General features: G+C 35.8%; 1 protein-coding gene across 1 annotated transcript in view; it reads left to right on the top strand.

Moving 5' to 3' along the window:
• Nucleotides 1–15,757, top strand: part of cadps2 (Ca++-dependent secretion activator 2) — a 194,711-nt gene that overhangs the window by 77,241 nt on the left and 101,713 nt on the right. Inside the window, exon 12 of the mRNA XM_085357839.1 lies at nt 6,279–6,415. Coding sequence (XP_085213965.1) covers nt 6,279–6,415 — 137 coding nt within the window. The remainder of the gene's footprint in view (nt 1–6,278; nt 6,416–15,757) is intronic.

The raw sequence follows: 15,757 nt of genomic DNA, 5'->3' as shown, positions 1-15,757 counted from the left end.
CATCTGCTGTCTTCCCAGTTTTTGATGCCCTGGCTGAATAAGGTCATCAGTCGAGGAAGATGGCGGTCAAGTTCAGCGTAGAATGTATTGGGCAGGTTCTGATTTGTAATCCGCTGAAACTCTGCATACAACTACAGCAGAAGGACAATACAGTTCAATTTGAAGAATCTCGCACATCTTTATAAAGCAGCAAAAAGCTGCCACATGAGTAAGAATTACAATTTTCATTTTAAACAGAGCTGATCCATATTACCTCAGACTCCATTTTTAGAGCAGGCCAGAGGTCCAAGAGCTCCTTCACAACCCTAACCCTGCACATATAGTTTAAAATATAGCGTTTCTAACAAGAAAACTGCTTGAAAGCACTCTCACTGCAGACAGGCATCTCCGTTGTGTAACTGCAGGGACAACGGGCTTGTTTGGACCCAACTATTCTGAGTCATGAGAGGGAGTTTAAATATTTAGAGAGATTAAAATACTTTGTTTCATACTAGGCGACCGGGCGCCACCTCTAGAGCAAGTAGTATCTAACTTTTTAAACAGCCTGCGACCCTCATTACAACAACTTAATGCTAGCTCTGCAAGCGCAAAGTTTCCTTCGGGGAGAGCAGCAAAGCACATAAAAAACACGGACCGACATTTCTGCTATTCTTTTCGACACGCACCCAAAATACAACTAAATATTCGTATTTTAACAATAAACTAATATCAACATTGAAAACTTACTGTAAGTCCAGTGATGCTAGTTGCTGCCGTTAGGTCCAACTTTCTCCAGTCGTCCGTGTTGCCTCTTTGGTGCTGTTCCCGCCCATATACCTTTACTTCTTCTGTGTTTCGTATTAATGCTCATTAGCGCCGCCTTCCGCTTCGGAGGGTGAATCAGAGATTAACTCGGAATAAAAATTGATTCCTGCAGCTGCTCAACACTTACGGAAAAAATTAAAAATATATATGTAGGACACAGTGATAAAACAATGAATATTAAAATAAATACATTTTGTCTTCCACTAATGCATTTAAGACAATTTGATTTTACTTATTTGGTGAAACACTTTGAGATTTTATTGTATTTTAGCATGTGCTACATAAATTAAGTTTATTATTAAATCCTACCTACTTGAAACAACAAAAATAACAGGACTTTACCATTCTTATATGTCCTAACTTAACTGTGTTACGTTGTGCTTAAGTTATTATTTTAAGTGATGCTTACTTAATATAGAAATAGTTAAATTCAATCAAATATTATTAGTTTCATTTACTCAAAAAGAAGAACATGTTATACGAACTTGACATATTTAAGTTAACAGAACTTTTTAAAGACTTTCAGTATACACTACTTAATCTGTTTAATTACTTTGAACATTCGGGTTTACAGTGTACAGTGTGACTATTTATCCTGAATGATCATCACATCTTAAAGATCTCATCGTCGAAGTAGATTAAATAAAAGTTTGTTTTTTTATTGATTATGAATTCTGTTGCTGGAGTCTGAATTTGGTCCTTTTTGTTCCATGATTTCTAACATTTTAAAATATTTTTCATACTTAAATGTTTCAGATCATCAGTATTGAATAACAGACAAACATAATCTGCGGATTTAAAAAATGTAAATAAATAATGATTTAATGTTTTAAAGGAATTTATTAAAGTGGACCTTAAACACTACATATATTATTCATGAAATAAATCTAAAACAACTGCTGTAGATTTAAGACTGTCTGCGACTTGGTTTAAGCCATACGTGTTTACATTTTTTAGAACGTTAGAAGGTGTTGAGCACCATCTCGTGCCTGTAGAGAACATAACTTCACTGGGTTGGTTGATTGCTGCTAAGAGTTTGTTGCTTAGAGTAGTTTGTTAGTTAACTAGTGACAGAATTGATCATTTAGTGTAAACAAGGAAACTAAAACCAAAAAGCAGTGTAAGGGGTTGCTTTTGTACTGCCCCCTGCTGCAGCGGTTTTTATTTTTAAAAAGGCAAAGATACACTGCCCACTTTCATTCTGTCTCTTTAGCAGTAAGTGGTTTGTATGTTGTGTGTTAGTGTTGGGATTTCATTGTGCTTTGGTAAAAAAAGATATATTTTGTGATGTGATGCACATGTAGTAACCTGTTATTTTATGTATTGGTTGGATGTGCTGGCACAAGATGGCCCTCAACTGTTATAAATGCTTCAACTTAAACACTTATTTCTTAAATCCAGCTTCACAGACAGTGTTTACCTTTATGTTCTTTTAGAGTAGGGCTCCATGCTGTAATTAGTAGTAGAGATTTAAAATATTCTAGTGTTTTGTGTAGATCTAATATTTGGCAGTAGTCTATTCCGGAGTCTGGGACCTGCAACAGAGAGATGTAGCAGGTCCTTTCACAGCGAGATTTAGGTTTCGACCTTGGAATAAATAACATTAGTTTGCATTGTTTGCATGCATTGATAGAAGCTCAGATAGGTAAGAAGGGGCTCGTCTTACCTATCTGTTTAAAAACAAAACGTAAAATGTTAATTTGGTTCCTGTAACTAATAGGAAGCCAGTGTAAAGAGGCCAACACTGGGTTATATGCTCCCTCCATTTTGTACTAGTCAACAGACAAGCAGTTGCATTTTTGGACCAACTGGAGACGGTAAATAGAGGACTGGTCAAAACCAAAGTATGCTGTAGACTCGCCCACTGATATATTCACATTTATAAGGCTGTTCTTGGTTTGCTTGCATGTAATTTATAGACTTCGTCAAAAAAGGTATTGTGTTAGATCCCAAGAGTTCTGTCTCAGAGGTTTGTGCTGAATTTAGAAAAAGACCATTCAAATTTGCAGCTCCTTCCTCTTGTGATCAGCTGCAGAGTAAACAAAAATGTATCGAACTTAATAAATCTAAGGCAATTTTAAATGTCTTGAATGCAGTTAATTCAGGCTGCTAATGTTTTGCCTGAATATTATTATTTGTTTCAATTAGTTTTAAGAAGGTATTCATTCTTTATTGACACTGAAGTTTAAAAATGTTGGTTGCTTCTTTGCTTTGTTTGGTTTGTTTTTTTACTTTCTGCCTGTACTTAACTGGTGTATGGATTTGTGTGTCTGTTTTATTCATTTATGAAACTTATAAACAATGGCTGTGCGTGTTTAGTTTAGGTTGCATGTAGCTACTAATACTAGTCATAGTTTGGTGTCCCCAACAGAAACCAGTCCTAAGAATAATCAATTGAATTTGTGCCTTTGACTGACCATTTTTTGTGCAATTGTGTGTCATGTTCAGCAAAACCAGAAAATTATGCTCATGTAGTCACACTAATGAGAAACTTCCAGAGCAGAAAAACCTGTAGATAGCCGAGAAAAATGCATGAAGATCGATCCATATTTTCTGCTCATTCACACACACACAGACGCGCACACACACGCGCACACACACAACCTGAACATAATAGCTGAAAGTTGGACTTGACAGAAATCAACATCACTCCTCCGGCCGTCTGTCTCCCAATCAATATTACCCCTCCTTTTCCCTCCTCTTATTATCAGTACTAATCTATATCTCTTTGTCTCGCTTTCTTTAGAGTCCTATCTCCTTCACTCCCTGTCTTTTCTCTAAATTACATTGAGGACAGTACACTGTTATGGAGGTAACAAATTTAAAATGACCTACATCGGAATTAGAGAGAAAGCAGGCCATCACACCCGAAGGGCAGTCGCTGACAGAAAAGTGGAAGAATGAAAAGAAAAGATGGAAAAAGAAAGCAGAGGAGCGTTGATTGGAAGTTGATTGTGGAGATTTCACTTCTCCTGTTTTTTTGTTTTTCGCTTTTCTCTTTTGGACAAAAGGCAACAAGAAAATGAGGAGGAGATGAAAAGCACAAATGCCTGAGAGTCCTCATGGGCTTCTCTGCATCCACACAAAAAACAAAATGACAGCGATAATAAAAGTGATCACTAAAGCTTGTCTTGGGCATGAGCCACAGGCGTGGAAACAGCGCCAGTATTCTCAGTGAGCTGTGGTCTTTTGTGGGGCCATGTGTCACGGTCAGAAGCTTCCCATCCTGAAATGTACTCCCACAATAAAGGCAGAGTGGAGAGTGTTAGGCTTTTCATTTGGCAGGGCCATTATCAGAAAGGCCTGAAAGGACTGGAAATGACCCAGGTTTGCTCAGGCTGGGACACCCTGCGCCTCTTCGGCTTCTTTTATTTTTTTTTTTCATTTTCTGTTGATTCTTTCATCACTGACCCCAAAACCTCATTATCGCCTGCAGCTTCAGGCAGTGCACATCCAAAGTGAACTGTCAGGGCTGCTGCATAAAAATGACTTCATTACTAGCTATTCCAGAATGTACTCATATGAAAATCTTGTAATGTTTTTTTTCTCTGTTATCATTAATAAAACTCAGGAACACACCCAAGTTAATGAAATAATCAGTTTAAATAATATGTATTGTGTGCATTTTTTTAAAATACATTTTTTAGTTTTATAGCTGGACTTTGTCCCACATTTGTTGCACTTTGTTTTGACACAGTCACATACACACCTGCCACCCCACAATACTCATAAGAAGAAATAAAAACTGCAATTTGCTTGATTTTTCCCATATTGTGCATCTTTACATTATGCAGTCACTTTTCTTTTGCAGTACACACATTAGGACTTTAGCATGTCTGATACCAAGACCTGAGACAAGACATGAATAGATCCATGGTATTGTATCAAACTTTCCATATTTTTAGTAAAAAAAAAAAAATATATATATATATATATATATTTTTTTTTTCCTATTAATCACCCCTTTAAAACCCCTTTTTTCTAATATTTTCTTCTGTTTAACATGTTTCTCATGTATGACTGTGTTTGGAAACTGCAGTATTCATTTAACCTTAGTAATTCCACAAAGTGCTTCTCATTGTCTGTCTTGTCCATCCATCGTATGTCTATGGCAACAGCACTGCCAATGATGGGATAAAAGGATGAATCAGTGATTTGTCTTGTGCATACTGACCTGTTATTAGTTTGACCTGTAATCAAACTAATAACACTGTAATTTGTAGCAATCCCCTTTACCACCTGAGCTGTAGCTTTTTAAATATTTACATATTATTATAAAAGTGACTGACACGTTTTTATTTATAGTGGATTGCTCTCATTGGCATGTTCTTATTGCCATGGTTTAAGTATTTTCCAGCACTTACCGATGGTCATTAACACGGGTAAATGACTGAAATTATATGACTGTGGATACAAGTGGTTGAATTGAGCAGCAACTGTGCTCAGACTTGGAGAAGGGATGAGGAACTCAGACATGTGGTGGGAAGCTTTTAAGTCAAGACATGAGGTGGTTCGGCTCTTCCTGGGCGCCTCTACTTCAATGTTTTTAGGATGGGCTCATTTCTAAACTCTGGGAAGAAACCCTCAGAATGGACCGGAGAGATTTTAGTATATCCAGCCTGAAAACACCTTGGGACTGGGACTCTGCAGATGTCCCAGTCTTTCTGTCTCCTGTAAACTCAAACATACAGATGTAACGGTACCAAACCTTGACCCAGTGATTTTGCAAACTCCATTTTCTCAATCATATGACTTGACCCAGTGATGACACAAGATTGAACATGATTGAGCATGATTGCACAAACTCATTGCTATTGATGTTATTTCAGTTTCTGGCCTACTGGCTTATATACAATTAAGATCAAAGACTTGACTGAACACATACACTATTGTCAGAAGTCGAAGTCTCTTGTCATTGCCTCCTCAAAGTTTCTTAAGTCAGTCTCACTTGTCCCATCAGCTGTTGAGCAACTCACATTTTGTCATCAGTAAAACATGGCACATTGCACAATGTTTGAATGTAGACATGAAGCCTGATCTGCTGTTTTAATAACTGATTTATTGCTATTTTCCTGTCTGTGTTTTTTTTCTACCCTACTTTCAAGTGTTTAATGATCACCTCATGTTTCCTGAGTCAGTTGTTAAATGGCTCTTTGTGGGTAGTGTTGGGACATCTACTTTAATTATTCTAACTAATCTTTAGAGAAATATCCCATAGATTTATATTCAGGATTGCAACATCTCTCATATCTTTATCACTAATTGTTTCAATTGTTGTTGAGTTTCAGACCAAAGAGCATGTTTCCCTAACCTCATCCAGACTCCGCTGCTCTGAAAAAAAAAAAACACCATAGTAGCATAGTATGGATTTTACAGTTCACATCTAGTTATCGAGTTCAATTTTTTTAAACTCTTGGCAAGGTTGTCCACATCTAATTGTCGTTCCTTCATCCACCTCTGTATTTTCTTTTCAGGTCTTGATCCATCTCAGCGTCAGGCAGTGGAAAAGTTGATCTCAGCGTCTCCGTGTCAGTTCGACCACGCTGCCCTGTTCACCATTTTACAGAAACACACACTCCAGCATCGAATGAACGACTCCTTCTCCTGCCTGGTATGTGAACAAGAACCTTTTCATCATTCGTCTTCATTGACTATCCACAATACTGCTCATTCATCACACAAACTTTCTTCTATCATCTATACCAAAATACGTAAGCTGCTTAAAATCCTCATGAAACAGAGCAGTTAAAGAAGAACCTGCAGTGAGCTTGTAATGGTATTGCTAAAACAAGTTGTTTAATTAAAGTTTATGAATCACCAAAAAAATAACCAACAAGTACTTTAATACGTAGATAATATTTGTGTACATACAGTACATTTTACCTTCAGGGTTCTCAGTCTATAATGATGGCTTGACTGTGCAACCAAAACAATAAGAGGATTGTTTTTGGTTTCTGGTACTGCCAGTAAATTTGCCGGGTAGCAGAAAAAAGTGGACGCTACAAAACAGAAAGGTTCCCACTAATGAAGTGTGAGAATAATAGAAAGACAAAAGTAAAACAACACACTGATGCAAAGAGCTCTAAATGTTGTTGATGTTTTTAAAAAGGCATTCAGTTGGAATCATTTCTAAAAAAAAAAACAACAACAACTAGTAAGTAACATCAAATACTTATTAGACTAAAACGAATGGATGGTAAAATGCATGGTGTTCACAATAAATTATTAATTACTGCCATACATTCTTTATAGAAATATCTACACACACTCTGATCACAACCAGACTTTCAACTATTGGATAAATTGATGACTTTTAAATAAAATTCAACTTCTTTTGTACATCACGTAGATGTATAGCTACTGTGACTTTCTAAAATATATTTTAAAAAAGCACACCTGTCCACCTGTTTTTTTTTAAATTACATCAGAATATTTTCATGAGCTAATACTGTCTATACTGTGGCAGGCTGTCCAGAGTGTACAGCGCCTTATGGATGAGCAGAAGAAATGAATAGTTGGATGGATTAATGTGTGTGTGGAAAAATTACAGCATATATAAACATTTTCTGCATCTAGTAACATTTTTTGTCTGTTTTTATAGCTAGGATACAGTTAGATATTTAATATAGTTATAATTTATAGCTTTATGTCTGTACATGTAGTATATGTGTAAATAATCAAATCAGTCTATTCATTAACCGACCAAAGATTATTCAACAACTGCTTTTAATGTTGTTTAATGCTTTCTCAACAGCTCAGTTACTTCTTAAAACAGAATAATTGCTACGATGCCTTCCAGTCAGGTTTTAGACAGAACCACAGCACTGAAACCGCTCTGACCAAAGTGTTTAATGACATATGTCTGAATACAGACAGTGGAAAAATGTCAGTCCTAGTTTTACTGGATCTCTGTGCAGCATTTGATACAGTTGACCACAACATATTACTCAAACGACTGGAGAACTGGGCAGGTCTTTCAGGAACTGTACTAAACTGGTTCAAAACATACGTAGAAAACAGGAAATACTTTGTATCAATAGGTAACTTCACATCTGAGCAGACAAGTATCACATGTGGAGTTCCCCAAGGTTCCATCTTGGGACCCCTTCTGTTTAACATCTACATGCTCCCACTGGCACAGATTATAAACAACAACAAAATAAACTATCACAGCTATGCAGATGACACACACATATATATCACAATGTCACCAGGAGACCGAGGCCCTGTACAGGCTCTTGGTAAATGCATTGAGGAAATCAATGACTGGTTGTGCCACAATTTTCTCCAGCTAAACAAAAACAAAACTGAGGTAATAGTCTTTGGCGCCAAAGAAAAACGATTACAGGTCACCAGAGAACTTCAATCTATACATCTAAAAACCACAAACCAGGCGAGAAATTTGGGTGTAGTGATGGATGCAGACCTAAACTTAGAAAAACACATTAAGACAATAACAAAGTCAGCTTACTATCACCTCAAGAATATTTCAAGGATAAAAGATCTGATGTCTCAACAGGACCTGGAAAAACTAGTCCATGCATTCATCTTTAGTAGGCTTGATTACTGTAACAGCATCTTTACAGGTCTACCTAAAAAATCAGTCAGACAACTACAGCTCATTCAGAACTCTGCTGCTCGAGTCCTCACTAAGACCAAAAAAGTGGACCACATCAGTCCAGCTCTGAGGTCCTTACACTGGCTGCCTGTCCGTCAGAGGATAGACTTTAAAGTTCTGATGCTGGCCTATAAAGCTCTGAATGGTTTAGGACCAAAATACATCAATGACCTCCTGACCCAGTATGAACCATCCAGATCCCTCAGGTCATCTGGATCCGGTCTTTTATCAGTTCCCAGAGTCAGAACCAGACACGGAGAAGCTGCATTCAGCTTTTATGCTCCTTATATCTGGAACAAACTCCCAGAAAGCCTCAGATCAGCTGAAACACTCAGTTTATTTAAATCCAGGTTGAAGACTCACCTGTTCTCAGCTGCATTTGAATAAAGCACCAAATCCACACTTTAAGCTTAAATTTCAAAACTTACATTTAACTACTGATTTTATCTACTGTTCTGATTTTATCTGTTTTGATTTTATATACTGTTGTTTGTTTGTTTGTTTGTTAATTAGTTAGTTAGTTTATTTGCTTGTTTTAATCAATTTTGATTGATTGATTGATTGAATCTTTATTTTGAACATGTTGAAAAAGTATAAAAAAAAAAATAGAATTAAAAGAGACAAATGAACAAAGCAAACAAAAGGAAAACGAGCAACCACAACTCCAAATAACGTCCATGTTCAAAAAGGAGCAGGAAGAAGCATAAGCTTATTTAATCCCACCCCTTTTCCACTATCTAGTATCAATAGACTACAGAAATACCTCCTTGTAATTACATTATATGTTATGTGTAATTTTTTTTTTTTTTTTTTTTTTTTAATATATACACATATATGTTTCTATCTATCCATACCTACGTATATACACACATACGCACATATACACATTTTCAATAACCCCATTAACACCTGAAGGATACACAACCTACAATTTTATATATATTTAATATATATATATATATATATATATATATATATATATATATATATATATATATATATATATATATATATACACATACATATACACATATATATATATATATACATACATACATATACACATATATATATATACATATATACCCATACCAACAAACCCGTGCATGCGCACACACATTTAAATATTAGACAAGAACACCCTATCAAATCTCTACCTTTTCCCTGTACCCTGTAAAAACCATATCCTTAAACCGCTTTTTAAACTGCGCCATGCTTGGACATTGCTTCATATCTTTACTTAGTCTGTTCCACAGCTTCACTCCACACACAGAGATGCAAAAACTTTTTAATGTTGTACGGATACGAGGATGTTTTAAATTTAATTCCCCCCTCAAATTGTATCCCCGTTCCCTTTTAGAAAACATTTTTAGAATATTGTCAGGAAGCAGGTTATTTATTGCTTTATATATAATTTGTGCTGTGAGAAAATGAACCAGATCTGTGAATTTTAGAATTTTTGATTTTAAGAATAGTGGATTTGTATGATCTCTGTAACCAGTTTTATGGATTATCCTTATGGCCCTTTTTTGTAATATAAAGATTGATGATAGCGAACATTTGTAAGTATTGCCCCAAACCTCTGCACAGTAATTCAAATACGGTGCAATCAGGGAACAATAGAGAATGTGGAGTGATTTGTGGTCCAGAATGTGTTTTACTTTACTCAAGATTGAGACACTTCTTGAAATTTTGTTATGTATATGATTTATATGAGACTTCCAGTTTAATTTATCATCTATAATCACACCAAGAAACTTATGTTCAAGTACTCTTTCAATTTCCACACCATCTACATGAATCTGCACTTGTGCATTTCTAAGGGAATTCCCAAATAAGATAATTTTAGTTTTACTTAGATTTAGCGATAGTTTGTTCCTGTTAAACCATTTTTTAATTTTGCACATTTCTGAAGTAATTGTATCCAGCAGCTCCTTTAGATTCCCCCCAGAACAAAAAATATTTGTGTCATCTGCAAATAATACTAATTTTAATATATCAGATGCCTTACAAATATCATTTATATAAATAATAAATAATTTTGGACCCAGTACAGAGCCTTGTGGAACACCACAAGCAATGTCCAAGCATGATGAGGAATGGACACCCAGCTTCACAAATTGTTTCCGGTCACTTAAATAATTTTTCACCCATTGCAGTACAACCCCCCTAATCCCATACCGTTCCAGTTTATTAATTAATATGTCATGATTGATTGTGTCGAATGCTTTCTTGAGATCCAGAAATACTCCAGCTGCATACTGTTTCTGATCTATAGCATTCGTAATCTCCTCAATTGATTCGATTAATGCCAGAGATGTTGATCTTTTTGATCTGAATCCATATTGACTGTCAGAGAGTAATTTATATTTATCTAAGAATTTGTCTAATCGTTTATTAAACAGGTTTTCTAGGATTTTGGAGAATTGTGGTAGTAAAGAAACAGGCCTGTAATTTGTGAAGTGGCGTCTATCCCCGGTTTTATACAGCGGCACAACTTTAGCTATTTTCATTTTGTTTGGCACTTTTCCCGTCTGAAATGATAAGTTGCAAATATATGTTAGAGGTCCTACAATTCCTTCAATGACCTTCTTGACGATTTTCATGTCAATATCATTACAATCAGTAGATGTTTTATATTTACACATGTGTACAATGTCAATTATTTCTTTTTCCTCCACTGATGTGAGGAACATTGAGTTAGGGTTCCTATCAATCAGGTTTTCACTACATTCTACTGATGGCAGTGACTCAGGAATTTGTTCTGCCAGTTTTGGTCCAATATTTACAAAATAATGATTAAAGCTGTTGACCTTATCAGCAGTGTTTTCCATAATATTGCCATTATCGATAAAGTATTGTGGATAACTTTGTTGTCCAGAATTATTTTTAATGATACCGTTTAAAACATCCCATATTCCTTTCATATTATGTTTATTGTTGTTCAATATTTTACTATAATACTCCTTTCTACATACACGTATAATATTGGTCAACTTATTTTTGTATTTTTTATATTTATTCTCAGCATCTTTTGTTCTTTGTTTTAGGTATTCCCTATAGAGTGTATTTTTCTTTTTACATGCATTTTGTAAACCCTTAGTGAGCCATGGTCTATCTGAATATTTGTGCTTTCTGTTGTATTTTATTGTTGGACAGTTTTTATCGTACAACTCCATGAATATTCTTAAAAATATGCCATATGCAATATCAATATCAGCTTCTTTGTACACCTTGTCCCAGTCCTGATTTAATAGATCGTTCTTAAATGCAGTCATAGTTTCTTCTGTCCTTACACGCCTGTATCTCAGTTGTTCTTCATGCTGATTTTTCTTATAATTAGTGTCATAAACTGCAAAAACTGGTAGGTGATCACTGATGTCATTAATTAATATTCCGCTCACAATGTTGTTTTCCATATTGTTAGTGAAAATATTGTCAAGTAAGGTGGCACAATGTGGTGTAATTCTGCTAGGCCTGGTTATTTTAGGATGTAAACTCAAACTGTACATAGTGTTTAGGAATTCGTCGGTCATTTTATGCTTTTTTGGATTCAACAGGTCAATATTAAAATCACCACAGATAAACATAACTTTTTGATTTGTTTTAGAGAATATTTCCTCTATGAAGTCATTAAATACTTGAATACTAGAGCCAGGTGTTCTATATATACAGCTAATTATTACATTTTTTTCTTTTTCCTTATAAATTTCAATTGTTATACATTCTAGTAAATTATCAATTACAGTTGTCATACTTTCTACCACCTTGTAGTTTAGGTTTTTATCCACATACACAGCTACTCCCCCTCCACTCTTGTTCCTTCTATTTACAAAAATTTTTTAAATCATGCTTTTTATTTGTTCTTGTTTCTAATGTCTCTGTAAAGCACTTTGAATCACCTTGTTGTTGAATTGTGCTATACAAATAAACTTGCCTTGCCTTGCCTTGCCTTGCCTTTAACCGGTTAATCCCTGGATTTTTTACTCACAACATAATCCCCAAATTCACTCACCTCGCCAATTGTGAGGCCAAAATGAATAACACAGTATTTGAACAAAAGATAAAAAGATAAACTTAATATATTTTTTCTTCTCCTTAACAAAAGATAAAATAAGAATTAAAAGCTTTTTAACAATGAATCGGTACGCACTGATGTCACTGAACTTCATTTTAGCACTAGACAAGCCGTTCAGCTAATTTGTCATGCTCGGTGACCTTCAAATAATGGTGACGGGTTGCATTTTAACAACAGATGCAGCCTGGCCCCAGTCCAGGGACCTCCTAGGTGGAAATAGTCATCTTTTCAAACGTGAATAATTTGTGATGCCTTCAGTTGTGCTTAAATGTCTGCTGGTTTTGGATTAGTGCTCCAACAAAATAAGAATTTTTAAACTCGTAAATATAATTTTAATTTAGGTTCTGCTGTTTTCTATCCAAATTATTGTTGAAGCACTGCATATTTAAAAAATGAATGAAAACAAAAATAACTAAAACTTTTCAGAACAGTTTGAAGAATGAAAGAGATGTAGGAGCTCAGTGCGTGTGTGTGTGTGTTCAGCCTGGGGCGCTCTCTCACACTGATTAAGGGGATAAGCACTCTAATCAATACTTTCCAAATAGGAACATGACCCTCATGGACAACTGCTGTTCTGAGTCAATGGAGGAGGAGGAAGCAGTGAAGTGAAGCCTAAATAAGCGAGTCCATATGTGTATGTGATTTTTTTGTTGTTGTTGTTTTTTTGTTTTTTATAGTGTGTGCAGTTGTGGTTGGGAAGTATTGATCCAAATCTACAAAGTGTTGTTCATTAACAAAATATACCAATGGAAGTTTTCATTAAAGAAAAAAAGGAATCAATCTTTTAATATCTTTTTTATTAGTAAAAGTAATTCAAGTGATTTTCTTTTTCTTTTATTTTTAAAGGTTATTTATAACATTTTAAGTTCGAAATGACATCAAATCACCCAAGATAAAAGTACAAAGGACAGAGAAAAGAAAACAACAGCAACAACAACACTGGTTAGTCAGTCCATATTAAAAGTACAAGAGAAATAATGGAGTCCGAACAAAATGGTCTTCTGTGTGAAGTTAGACAGGGCAACAGAAAGTTCAGAGTCTAAAAGATGTGGGGAACAAGTCCAAGAAGGAGTTAGGGTCCGGCAGAGGTGTAGTTTCACATAAACATAAAGTGCAGGTGAATGGGTTAAACATTGTTGATTCTCTGTTAATATGATTGAGAAAAGAGTTCCAGATTTTAAAAAATTTAAAGTGAGTGTTAGCAAGACCATAACGAACCTCTACAATATACAGAAATGCAATCATCTCACATAGCCAAACCCTAAGGGCTAGCACTGCAAGTATACCCTCTGGCTTTAATTTTAAGTCATAAATCCAGCTATATATATTAAATATCTCTTCCCAGAAACACCTAAGTGTAGGGCAAGACCAGAAAAGGTGGCCAAGAGTTCCTTCCATTGCTTTGCATTTATCACACAATGAGGAAATAAATGTATGTAGGTGCTGTAAGTTTAAAAAGTGCAGTAAACTGGCTGACTAGGTGTTTGTAGAAGTTTTAATCAAATAATCATAAAAGTCATTATGAGCAGGAGGCTGATCCAGATGGGAGAAAGAGTGTTTAACCAAACATTCAAGTGATTTTCAAACAAGGGAATGATCACCGGGAACCAAATTGCCTGCTCTATGTGCAGTATTTTTTTGTTGAGGAAAATAAGCTCTCAGTTATTGGAGCTTAATATTTTATTCACATAAATATGTGAATGTGCTTGGAGAATATGATAGCCTGTGCAAAGAGACACGATAACTTCATATTATTTATGACAACTTCCTTCTATCCTTTAAAATTCACAGAATTATCATTGAATGAAGATACCCTAAACTTTAAAACTGGTCAAGTCAATCCCTTGATGTCTTCAGCTCATACACATTTCAAAGTATGAAAACGCATTCACACTTGAAATTAGGCCAGAAATGAGTAATACTGATGAAAAGTGCAGTTGAGTAATACTTCCTAGTTTGAAAGTTTCAGACCTCAAAAGACTGCATCACAATTTCTTGTAAAATTCCACTGTAAAATTGCTTTTAAATAGCCTTTTAAAACCTGCTCCCATATCTACTCTTGCAAAATATACATATAAATGTTTAAGATAAGATAAGTCCTTTGAGTTAATGACTGGCGTTGGGACGTGGTGGTGGTCCAGGGTGTTGTCATTGCGGGCCCTGGATCCTATTTTTTTTTGCAGTGAGGTCTGTGGAATAGGGGTCCTTACTGAGTCAGTTGTTAGCATGGTTCTCTCCTTCTGAGGGTACTCCTTTACCTCCCGGTCATATGTATCCCAACCCTCCCCGCTACTCCCTTAAACAACACACCACTCCCAGACATAGGGTCTGCATGGACCACAGTGGTTTGGGCCATTTATATGAATTTGCTTGATGTGCTGTGCGATGACCTGCCCCTGGTTTTTAATTACATTGTAGTCAATGACCAACAGTCAGGTGCTCATGTCACATCTATTCCATCAGTTTTAATAGCACTCTAGTTTACACAAAGTTATACCCATCTTTTTCACTTTGTACACATACAGTGGTACGAAAAAGTGTTCGTCCCTTCCACAGTTCCAAGACAAAAACCATTGCTAAGCAAAAGGAACATAAAGGTTCGCCTCCGTTCCTCCAGAAAGCAGCTTGATGATCCCAAAGACCTTTGGGAAAATACTCTGTGGACTGACGAGACAAAAGTTTAACTTTGGAATGTGTGTCCCCAATTACATCTGGCATAAAACTAACACAGCATTTTAAAAAAAGGAACATTATACCGACAGTAACATATGGTGGTGGTAGTATGAGGCTGGTCTGGGGCTGTTTTGCTCAGGACCTAGAAGACTTGCTGTGGTAAATGGAACCATGAATTCTTCTGTCTACAAAAACATCCTGAAGGAGAATGTCCGGCTGGCTGTTTGTGACCTCAAGCTGAAGTGCAGGAGCAGGACAATGATCCAAAATGCACCAGCAGGTCCTCCTCCAAATGGTTTAAGAAAAATGTTGGAGTGGCCTAGGCAAAGTCCTGACCTGAATATGATTGAGATGCTGTGGCATGACCTTACAAAGGTGGTTCATGCTTGAAAACCCTCCAATGTAGCTGAATTACTGTCACAGGCTGGGTCTCCGACCCAGCACTCTGAGTTCTCTTTGTATTTTTCTCATTTTTTGATATGTTATTAGTTTTTGTGTTATTTCCTATTTTGCCTTTAGTTTGGGCAGTTATTGGTTATTGTTCCTGGGCTTTTTATGTTTGGGGTTTTGTATTCATTCATCAC

This window comes from Diplotaxodon limnothrissa, linkage group LG7 (genome assembly GCF_057381915.1).
Source record: "Diplotaxodon limnothrissa isolate DT_005_m linkage group LG7, D_limnothrissa_male_GT1.1, whole genome shotgun sequence".
NCBI classification, from domain to species: domain Eukaryota; kingdom Metazoa; phylum Chordata; class Actinopteri; order Cichliformes; family Cichlidae; genus Diplotaxodon; species Diplotaxodon limnothrissa.
This window is presented reverse-complemented; position numbering and strand designations above follow the sequence as displayed.